Source organism: Pyxicephalus adspersus, chromosome Z (assembly GCF_032062135.1).
Source record: "Pyxicephalus adspersus chromosome Z, UCB_Pads_2.0, whole genome shotgun sequence".
NCBI lineage: Eukaryota > Metazoa > Chordata > Amphibia > Anura > Pyxicephalidae > Pyxicephalus > Pyxicephalus adspersus.
This window is the reverse complement of record NC_092871.1, coordinates 53,697,279-53,709,380: the sequence shown is the minus strand read 5'-3', so window position 1 is coordinate 53,709,380 and position 12,102 is coordinate 53,697,279. Positions and strand designations below refer to the sequence as shown.

Here is a 12,102-nt window from a genome sequence, read left to right as displayed (position 1 = left end):
GAAATACCCTGCAATTGTATCACCTCTTTTATGGTATTGGCAATGATCAGTGATATAAACTGAAGGCAAACTTCCATTTTTGATCAAATGCATTTAAAGGACAAGAAAGTTTGTTGATTCAGTCTCCACTCCTAAAAAGTATCGTGGAAAGAGTAAATAAGGGGTTTGAGACAACATGGAGCATATCCCCACATTTTTAAAAATGCAATTTATTAAAAATACATATAAATGATTCCTCTGACTTTTCTTACAAACCTTACATTGAACAATGTCATAATGTATAAAAAAAACACTTTAATCATGATGAACCATCCTATTTCACTATATATGTATATATATATATATATATATATATATAATACCAAATTGAGGTCTGTAGGCTAAATAGGAGGTACTACATTTAATCAATTTTTATCATTTCATTAGAAAAGCAACTGTCTCAAGAGATTTACTGCATATAAAGTATTGCTTGTCTTATATATAGTCACATTCAGTAGTTCCAGCTGAAGTGGCAAATATGTTCAAATAAAAAAAATTGTTAAAATCATGCTCCTCCATGCCACTTTTTATCAAGGTGTGGTTCGAAAATATTATATTCTCAAATCCAGACAGGCTAAATTTACAGGCAGCTGGAAGTTTCATTCAATTCTGTATCTTGTCTTGTAATTGTTTTAGCTTAAGATAATGGTGCTGAAGTTGGCAATGGTTGTGCACACAGGCCGCAGCTGGATAGAAGAGAGGTGTGTTGGGGCTTTTTTTTTATTTGCATCAACCTGGTCCCCATAACATTTTACGTGTCCAGAAGATTGAAACTATTAGAAGCAAGCTCACCACCAGCATGGAAATCATGAGGTAGGAAAACATCCGGAACTGAGGATTTTGAAAACACTGCCAAGAGGAGTCATCTGAGGGAATGGTGGTTAATGTAGGCTGGAGGTCAGTCTGGTGAGTATCAAGTATGGACCCTGTGTCATTATCCACACTGAGGGTATAGACAGAGAGTGGCCGCTGGAAGAACATTACCCTTTGAGCGTCTCTCATCCACGGTCCGTTTCTCTCTGGTTCTAACTTGAGATGGCTAAGTATGGACATGTTGGTGGGTAAGTCTGTAACTGTCTGATCTGTGTGGATTGCTGTGGTTTGGCGGCACAGGGGGCATTGCAGCTGATTGTGGATATGTGTGGCAAAGCTCAGATGGGCTAGGCACTCCAAACAAAAGCAGTGGTGGCATGTTAGGAGTTTAGGGATACGGAAGGTATTATTGTACGGGTTCCAACAGACAGGGCACTCATAATCAGGGTCCAACTTTGCAGTATCTGCCATGGCAGTTCCTTATGTAACATTTGTTGTGCACACCAGTATAATCATTAAAGTGGAACCTCACCTAATAGGGAACAAAAAAACATGTATTAGTTTTATTAAAAAAAAAAAAAAAATAAGGTGGGGGATACATTTGTAATCCTTTGCACTGTAAGGCTAGACAGGGGCTGTTTGTTAAGATAATAATACAATAATTAAATTGTTCATCAGGCAGTACTAACATTCATCCTCAGCTGGCCTGAGATCATTAAACAGTAAACAGAATATACTTCTTTTCATTAAATATTTAATGTATTATAATAAGAGGTATGAACATAGTCACAAGGACACCAGTAAAGAAATGTTCTGCTTATTACATTATATTGCAGGATGTGCTGTGTAAAAAAAAAACATTTTTATGTATTGTAGCCATACCCCCTAATTTCTTCTCATGTAACCTCCACCTCTTCTTTTTTATTTTGAGCTACGATCTATAACTTTGCAGATCAAGGGTTTGACAAAAATAAATGGATTGCTATTAAAAGATAAAATACTAAATCCAGCTTTAGCGGCAGTATTCATCTCCAGCCATCTGTTTAGGAAGTGCACTGCAATATTATTTTCCTACTCTTTTCCTGTCTATCTGGGGGTTTTTGATGTCTTCTCCTGGCACATTTTCCATAGCATAAAATCAATACTAAATCCTGGAGGAATAGGAGAGCCCCCTATAATAGGTATGCACATCTGCTGTAGCTAAGTGCAGAAAACTCACCATTTAAATTCCCAAGTGATAAAGGAAACGTGGTGTAACTCTCCAGCAATTCTGCAGTACTCACATTTAAGGTAGACTGTCCTTTGTAGAAAACAAGAACTTCTGCTCTTTCACCTGCCCTGCAGCTTCTACAGGGACAGCCTTTGTCTCATCTTACCAACCTGTTTGGTGCTTCTTCAAGGCTAGCAGCTAAATGTCAATCCGGATCTCAGCCCTAGGCACCAGGATGTCTGCAAGTACCAGCAAATGAAGGATACTTTAGGAATAAATGTATGACTTCTTAGTGACAACCCACCCCCTCCACACGTACACACACATTTTAGGGCTCCTGAGAAATCCAGGGAAACAAAGAAAAAATAAAAAGAAAGCTATCTTTGAAAAGTTATACCTATAATCCTTAACAGCTCCCTGCAGCCATCAGGTTAAAAGGTGGAGATTCAATACCTTGAGCCAATCATGCCTAAGATTGGTTGACATATGTGATTTTATTCTCCACTGCATGAATGATCAGTTGTCAACCTTTTAAAATCTTTTCAGGGAAAATTTTAGTGGTGAGCCAGTTTAAAAATGTTGACTATGTACAACAGGGGTGCCCACACTTTTTTGGTTTGTGAGCTACTTTTAAAATGACCAAGTCAAAATGATCTACCAACAATAAAAATGAGTATAATTGATATTTAAAATATATATAGTTTACCTTGCATAACATCATGAACATGTATGGAACAATACAATTCTGTACATTTGAGGACATTATCTTAATCTGACGTCTTAAACTGAATGAAATCAGCCAAAGTTGCATAGTCCGGACATTAGTTGCTGGCAGCCAGCCTCAAACAGACTTCCAAATGATCATTAGTCATGGTGCAATGGTATTTGGACTCCTGTGCACGGTACAGTTTATTTTGAAAGGCAGGGCTCTGTAATCTACTTGTGCTGCCTTTGCAATCTACTGGTAGATTGCAATCCACGTGTTGGGCACCCCTGATGTACATTATCATGATAAACCACCCTTCACACAATATAAAACGATTTATTATATTTTGTGTAAAAAATGGTGCTTTAAATGGCAAATAGAATTTTTGTATTATAGAGGATAAAGTTTAATGTTTTGGGGCACCCATATTTTTTGGTATGTTTTAAAAAGGGTTTTTTTAGGTTTTAATTGCTATCTGTTGTACTTTATAGTGAGAGTTTCAATGATTTCATGTCCTGTTGACTTTGGTTTACTTTTTGCAGACATATGAAATATCATAAAAAAGTGATATAAAATTATATTATGGGCCTGAACAGGCAGGTACCTGTAATCCATACAGCAGCCATTACTTGACACCAGCCAGGACATTTCAGGAAGCTCATATAGTGACCCACTATACTCATCAATCACAGTGTCTGTAAAACCAGATTCACTATGGAAGGCACAGAATTATTGCCCTAGAGATAGGACAAAAAATGTAATGCCTCCACAGGGGTGCAACTCAGATCTACTGATTACATCTTAGGGGTTATTTTGAAATGGAGTTCACCAATGTATGATGCCATGGAGTCCAGGGTAAGTTCTTCAATTCATTGCTCTAAAGTAAATCTGATTCAGCTTTGCACGGTCCCTCTGCCCATACAATAAAATAATGGAACTCAATATGTGCACTTTTTCTGTACCTGGAAGCTATGTAGCATTATCACTTGCTGCCAACACAGGTGCAGTTTGCAAGAACACTAATGTGTAAGAAATAATTTAAAAATCAAACCCTGCAATAAAAATTCGACATAAACATCTAAAAAATTAAACTCCAATACATGATCGCAAAAAGCAGCCACATTGTACAAATATTTCATCATTGGAAAACCCCAGACATTGATAAATGCCAGGCTTGGCACCCGATGCATGGCACAGCACTTATCTTAGACAGCACAGATCACTTATCTCATGGTGGTATATTGGTTTGGATAAAAAAAAATACCTGGTTTCTGTAGAATGGAAGGAGAGGAAAGACTGGCAGCTGCAGTAGAAAGATGTTTGTCTTGCACATTAAACAGGTAGAAGCAGCAGGTGAGGGAGGGGTGTCAGACACAGGGAGGGCCGAGTCAGCTGTCTGCCAGTTAGATCCTGGGGGATTCCAACCTTTTCTCTTTATCCTGCTGCAAACTGCAAAGATTTTAGATTTCCAACTGCCAGCAATAGGAGGAGTAAAAGCTTTTCTATCTACAATTTTACCTGTCATTATGTACGCCTGACCTGTACAAAAATCCTGTGTTCCAGTCACAAATGGATTTTACCATTGCCACATTTGGTCTTGGGCAAAAAATGCACATTCAGTCTTGGAGCATTCAATTAGGTATAGTCCACTGTGTTCACAACCAGGAAACCCACCCCGAGATATGCCATGCAGCAAGTGGACAGGACAGCAAACACAATGACATTCATTGGACTTACATGTACTTAAACCAGGCAAAGTCATGGTGCTATTAGGGAGGTACATTTGTAGAGATGCAAATAAGTTTAAACATCTACAATTGGCAATGATTTCTCCATGCTATTTCTTTTTGGCTGTAATGGTGATGATTTGGTAAAGAAGTGAATCATTGGGCTTCCATTGATGGTTGCCTCATAACAATTGTAAGTACATGATTTTTCTAATATGAAAGCATTATGATTAACAAAACCTAAAAATTACATATATTATGCAGACTGTCACTAGAATTAATAAAGTGGTTTTCCTGCCTCATCTAAAGTTTTTAATGTCTGTTGATCTTGCCAGTAGATCCACACTTATAGAGCACGCTGTACAGTAAATGAGGCAGTTACACTTATAGCACGTTCCTGTGTTAGATGCTAGATGTAGAGAACAGAGGGCATTAGCTGTGGCAGATTCAGTAAAAGCCCAGGGAAACAACCAACCTGCAGAATTTAGAGCTAGTTGTCACTAGTTTAAAACTCCAGGCTGCCATTACATCTTACAGTGTATCCAAAACTGTGTCTTTAAACATAGTGGCCGATTTTGTTTTCTTTTGCCTTGATGTTTACCCTGTGATCCTGCCAGTATCACATTGGGTGACAACAGTCAACGGTTCTCAGTACTGGCAGAAGAAGTACTGTCACTTTTAATGTGTGTTAGGACTTTTTAAAAACCTCCCTCACTTTTCTGCATCTTCATAACATAGAAGGAAGGGGTTAACACAGAAACTAGGACCACTGTAAGTGTGCACCTTCAGCTCTCAAATATTCTGGCAAGATCAGCAGTTTTTGTCTTGCAGTTATCAAGCAAATATAATAAAAACATTCATGCAATAATATATTTAACAAACTAAAAACGGAGGTAATAAAAGTTCTTTCTATAGGTTTATACTGTATCAGGACACTAAAAGCTAAAAGCAATCTCGTTGATAAGTGAATACAAACAATGCAAAGTGAATACAAAGTTCAATTTTGAGTTTTGTTGGACTTTAAGTAAATACACACAGCACTACACCTGTCCCAAAATCTCCTTAGCTCAGCAACAAAGGACAAGTGCCTAGAATGTTTCCCTTTATTCTGTTAATGTTTATGAAAACAAAATTCAGAATTGCTTCCCAAAAAATTAAGAACAAGGTATTTATCTGTGTTTAACGTTGAATAACTATAACAAAGTTCTAGTGTGGGTTTTATTTAAATTACTCAAGCCAGATAGTTATACTGATACTGGGATCAGAATATGTTAATGCTTGTAGATGAGATGTCCATTATATAGCAATATATACCAGGTCTAACAATGCAACCAGATCTGCGGACACAGCACAATCAAACATGGCAAATTATAAAAAAATTTACCTTTCAATAAATTATGTAATAATATACAATGTTCCAATAATGAAAGGCAAACAAGTACACCAGACCACAGTACATTGTTCTCATTTCAAACTAGTAGCAACTATTATACTTAACAATTTTTATTACTTTTCATGATCAATAGTTCCTATTGTGCAAAAACTAAAATCTGGGGTCCCACTCAAAACACTTTGTGTGACATGTTTCAGCAGTAGGGGAGGTTCCTCAGAAATCAGAGCTGGATTATTCACAAGATAACCCTAAGCATGAGCCAAGGGTCTGGTGGATATGTGGGGAGGGGGAGCAAGCAACAACTTTTAAAGGCCCAACCAAAAAAATGAACTTGAGAACCCCAGCTAACTCTCTAAACAGTTGGCATCAAAGTCAATGCATCTACAATAAGAAAGAGACATGTTTTGTCAGTCAACATGTAGACATGTTTGGTCTATAAAATAGATATTCTGCCCATAAATTGATTTATAGACCTTGTTTTCATTCACGTATAAACCTGATTGCTATAGGAGTTTGCGTTGTTCAATTTTGGGTTGAGTTGGGCCTTCTAGTGACTTCACCAAAAGTTTCAAAAATGAAAACATGTCAGCCTATGTCTATGACTAGAGAAGATTCACTTAATTACTTTATTTTCTCAACTGGAATGTTCATAATTCCACACATATGCTGGGATGCAGACCCGTGAGTGGGATTATGAACATTTCCTAAACAACTATATACTTTAGAAAAAAATCTAAAAATTGTCCACTCTTTTGAGGCTTTCTGTGATTTGTGACCAATTCAAGTTATTGTGAATTCATGGATTATGTGTGAATAGAAAGTCAATGCAGTGTTTCTCCTGAAGAAGCAAGGAATGCAAAACACCTGGATCTTAAGCAAGAGGATAATAAGCAAGAGGAAGGGTCTCAATGTTAGAGGACTTTTAATAAATACGTACTGTGATCTACGATAGCAAGGTTGCACATGTAGCAATTGCATCACACTTTGTTTTATTGTGAATTATGTTAACAATATTAAATTATGTAATCATACCTTAAAAGTCCAATAATTCAGGGATGGTAGGGATAATGTCTGCTTCCATTTTAAGGTTTTTATACAGAATATAGTAATATGTGGGAAGTCAAGTCCTTAGGTAGGGAACACATTTTTTCCCAAAAGATGGGTTGTCAACTAATAAAAGAGTTCTCTTTGCTAACTTGGCAAGCAGTGTGTGCCTAAAAGATATGACATGAAAAGCCTTGGTAAGAATTTGCATCTCCAAGCCAAAAATCTAATATCCATTATATTTAAACCTAGTGCATCCACTGCTGTCCTGTCCTTAGCTGCATTCCATAGGGTGAATAACTATGGCAAAGTGTATCTAACCTTGTGCTTGCTTACAGTCAGGGCTAGATGTCCATCACTGCACACTTTTCTGTAGGATGATTGTATTTCTACTGATATGAAAAGGCTGATATCTCTAATGAGTGAAGCTGTCTATTGGTGTGCTGTGCTTATAGGTAACCCCCCTTCTTTGCATGGATGATGGCTGTGTTTCAAATGCCATAGAAGGCCAGATCATTAAACATAAAAGCGCTTCAAAGTTAGGCATCTCCACCAAACTCTACAGAATGGGGTAGAGTGACTCTTATCTGTTACTTTTGTAAGATGTATAAAAATTGTTATATTTAGTTATATCATGTAATTAAAATGTACCTCTTTCATTTCACTATGGCTGCAATAACTTTCTTCAAAAAAAGACCACAGCAAGAACCATAAACTAGATTCTCGATAAATATTTAATTTATTTATTTAGAAAATAGAAGACACACACGTCCAAGGCAATAACATTTGCATTAATTTCCCTGGCAAATGATTACTTTAGCCGTGCTACTATCACATATACACAGTTCCGAAGTGTCAGAGCAAAGCTGGTAAATTTCAAGAAATTCCATACATGAAAGCATCTAAATGGGATGCCAGGAACAAACAGGTATAGTTAATAATATTTGTTTCCAAAAAAACGGATAGTACAGTGCCAACCTATCTCTGGTTAAAGAAGATCTATCATTAAATGTTATGCATCATGTGAATCAGTATAGGGAATCATTACCAAATCTATAGCCACCAACTGTCACTCATTGGAATCAAATTCCTCACTCTCTTTTTTGTTGTTAGTGATCCCTGTGTATACACCACTACAAAAATGTATTACTTAAGTACTATAAGTACTGTATACTAAGCCTTTCATCCATCCTTCTAATGATTTGTTTGCTACTTTAAACAGACACTAAACAGGAAATAAAAGTGTGTGTTAACTAATCATTTGTTGTATGCTAAACCTATCTGCAGGCAAAAAGTAAAGCATGATCCTCTTATTGGATCAGACTCCCTTACCCCTAAAAAAATAGTTCACACCAACTTAGGTTGCGTTGGGCAATGTTGCCCCAACATAAGAACAAGACAGTTTGGCTTTTGTCTCATGGCATGTTCAGATTAAAGAAACAGGGTATGTTGCATAATAAAATATATGGAAAATATATAGGTAATAAAATATGGAAATTAAACTTACCTTTGTTCTGGCTTTTGGGAGACAGACGTGATGTCACAAATACTTTCCAGAAAGCTGGAACAAAAGTGGGGTGGTTTATATTATTTATTTGTTTATTGTAATATTATTTGTATTGGGAACTTGTATGTTTGTAAGGCAGGTAAAAAAGTGGAGTAAATCCAGCCTCAGGGGGCTGGGAGTTCCCATAAACTTTTATGTAACTTCATAATTTGCAAAAAAACAAAAGACCGCTGGCAAAGTTCTTAAAGTATGTCCGACACCAAAACCAGCTAACTATTACTCTCCATGATCTCCACTACATATGGGTGCAAAAATAAAGGACATTGTTTATTTGGGACTTACAAATACAACAAACAAACATTCCACCAATGTGTGTGAATTAAAAGATTTATCCTGGCAATCCCATATAGGTGCGGAGGTGACTTCTTTCTTCTAATCACCTGGTATTTTGCCTTTGGCTCCCAGTCGACTCTCTCTGATCTCAAAGGAAATGAGGTATTACACCTTAATGAAAGGCACTGTGGTGAGCAAGAAGAACAGTCTTCAATTGTCAGGGAGTAACATGATCCTGTGTCAGTTTATGAGTTCAAGCCAACAAAATAGGTAAATATTGTTACTAGGAGCAGTGAGAACACAGAGCTGACGAGCAAGTAATTAATAAGGTCCAGCCTACTCCATCTCAACACTTTTTACATAAGGACAATTCCTTGTAAAGTGGTGGTATAAACAAATGAAGGACGACACAGATACCTAGGTACAGCCAATAACTGGAGCTTCTTCAGCCACGCTCCAGAGTCAGAAAGCTGACTGGCCCATGATCTGAGAAGTTTTTAAACTTTTCTCTACAGGTATGGTAAACTGCTATAATGTTGCTTCTGATTTATAGAAGATACTGAGACCATTTGACTACATTTAAAAAGGTTTTCTGAGAATGTCTTTTTTGCCTTCAAACTATTTTCTTTTTAATCCATGATACCTGTCCTTAAAAACTTTTTTATCATTATTCTCATTTGGATTTTACAGGAATTGATCTTTAATCTGGGGGTCTAGAGATTACAAATTGTGCTTTAACTCTAAACTCTAAATTGATCATCGCTTGTTTCAGACATGGACCAGGAAAATGCAGTACCCGAATGCCCTATTTGTTTTGGAGCCTATGATAATGTATTTAAAACTCCTCTCCTGTTGCCATGCAAGCACACCTTCTGCATGGAGTGTTTGTCCAAGCTTTGCGTCTTTCAGAAAGAGATGGAAACTTTTTGCTGCCCCATTTGCAGGGCCATAGTTACCATACCACAGGGGGGCATTCCACAGCTACCCCCCAACATGGACATTGTCTCCCATTACCCACCATGGATGAGTCAACTGCAAAAAGTATGGCTTGAAGGGTCTAAACTTTGTTGGAAGAAGAATAATGGGCAGACATATGTCAGCAGTACCAGACACTCTCTGTCTCACTTTCCACAAGCTCAAGAAGAAAATGTCATTATTACAGTTTATTTGTTGGGGACCACTCAGACCCACTTCTCTCAGCCACGTGACCTGACCACAGTCCCTCGACAGCCGCACTACCACCGCTGTAACTTAATACTAAGAAATTATGGATGCCTCTTGTGGATCTTCACCTGTTGTATTCTCCTACTGTTCTTTTTTGTGTTTTTTCCAACATATCTGCGTATTTAAATAGAAACACACCGGGTGTACATATGGCAACTAAATATCTTTCAGCTACTCCTCACCAGAAATGACTTCATCAAGAATAATTTACCTTTTCCTAAAATGTCAATCCATCCAAAACTGAATTTTTTCGTCTGGATGAATGTTGATGGGACAATTTTAAGGCACTGTTGCACTTATATCAACTATTTATCATGTAAAAAGGTTGTATAGTTTAGTAACTTAAAGCATTAGAAGTTACGTTTATTTTATTTTTCTAGAAAATGTAAAAAAAAAAAAAAAAAAAAAAAAAACAACCATGCTCAAGGAGTCTCCTCATACTGCAGGTGCTACATGCTCGGTTTTGTCTTAGGAGGTTTTAAAGTAATTTTACTCTACTTATCTGCAGACTCCTTCTCTGATGTTCTCAAAGCCTCTTCTCTAAGGAGCTCAATGGCTCTGATGGTTCAGAACCAAAAGCCCAATACTGTAAGTGAGAATTCTAAGAGCGCACTCCCAATCTGAAACACTGGAGAAATGAGGAGCACTCCAGCCATCCAGGGGGGCAAAGAATAGGGTAAAAAAAAATCACTTTTACTTCCTCAAGACAAAAGTGAGCATTTAATCCTTAAAGTACGAAGCTCCATTACAAGGGTAACTTCTCATTATTCCTCAAGTTCAGATTTAACTTTACACACAAAACTACAATAATATTACAAAGAATGGACAAAACACAGAAAGTCTTGTACATTCTTGTCAACCATTTTTCACAATGTTTAGTACTAAAAATGTTTTTTTTTTTGTAATTTAAATTTATTTTCCCATAAATAACTGAGAAAATCTTTGTGAATCTGTTTGATTTTTGAATGATTTTTAGTGTCATTGGAGAAAGGTAAGCTGATTGAGTGCTTCAGTATGAAAAGCATCATTGGATACTATCAAGAGTCTGTCTACCCAAAAGTGACATTTTTGGATGAATGTTGGTGCGGACCGTTTTTCCTAACTAATTTAAGGTAGACCCTCCACTACAATGAATGCCTTTTATTCCCTAATATAATCACTTACCTTGACCCTGTCTTCTGCTTCACTGGGTGTAATGTTACTCTTCTTCTGAGTAGAGCCCTAGGAAACACAGAGATGGCAAATTATAATGAGAAGATACTCCAGTCTACTTGAAAAGTGTCTTTTTGCTGGTGCATTTCACAGGGGTTTTTCTGCAAGTACAATGATCAATGTAGGACACCTTTAATTTGTGATTCAAAGTGGAAGAAACCCCTATATTGGTTGCCATTGAGGTACTCAGCAGGGGAAGGACCTTACTACACTGGTGGTAAGTAGGATGCCAAGATACATGTCCCTCTGGGAATTTTCGGTACTCACATCCACCTTTCATTGTTCGAGCTCCTCCTGTTGCAGTCTTCATAATATAAAAAAAACAGTAAATCATTAGGTTTTATTGACATAGCAATTGTGCTGACCTGAGAGGAAATTTTACATATAGAATTCCTAAGAGATACAGGAATTTTTCTGAAAATTTGTCTCTCCAGCATCTACTTAAAATAAAAATATTGACACATACAGCTGTATTGTATCAGTTTTAGAACCCCTGCTGTCTTCCAGCAGACTTGGGGTTCTTTACCAGCTAATCAGCCCTGTGAACTAAATAGTTATCGAAATAAATAAATACACCATACTCTGTCCAGAACTAAATTCAGTTTTTTTTTGTCTGGCAGGAGAACTTGCATACATATTTTGGTGTTCAAATATAAATGCTCGATTATGATTTGGGGTAAAAAAAAAAAAACCTGCTGAAAGCAGTAACCCTTTTTTAAAAAAAAAAAAAAAAAAAAAAAGGATTACCATGAACCATCTTTCTGGCTGACCTAGAAGCTCTGGGAAAAATAAAAAAATAAATAATTTTTATATCAATACATGCCATCAGCAGTATGTATGAAATCATGTACAAAGGGAAATGTATTGCGGGAAGGGCAAGAAAAGAAAGGATGT

General features: G+C 36.9%; 1 protein-coding gene across 2 annotated transcripts; it reads right to left on the bottom strand.

The window, feature by feature from the left end:
- Positions 1-213: 213 nt before the first annotated feature.
- On the bottom strand, positions 214-11,702 carry LOC140344320 (E3 ubiquitin-protein ligase RNF183-like). Of its 2 annotated transcripts, XM_072431401.1 has the most exons (5): positions 11,161-11,702; positions 8,440-8,493; positions 4,033-4,217; positions 2,136-2,301; positions 214-1,384 (listed from the first exon to the last, which is right to left on the bottom strand). In XM_072431401.1, the coding sequence occupies exon 5, from the start codon at positions 1,321-1,323 to the stop codon at positions 769-771; it is 555 nt and encodes a 184-aa protein (XP_072287502.1). In that variant the 5' UTR covers positions 1,324-1,384; positions 2,136-2,301; positions 4,033-4,217; positions 8,440-8,493; positions 11,161-11,702; the 3' UTR covers positions 214-768. The 2 variants fall into 2 exon arrangements, with proteins under 2 accessions (XP_072287502.1, XP_072287504.1); XM_072431403.1 differs by lacking the exons at positions 4,033-4,217; positions 8,440-8,493; positions 11,161-11,702 and adding an exon at positions 2,769-3,561.
- Between the last annotated feature and the right edge of the window lie 400 nt (positions 11,703-12,102).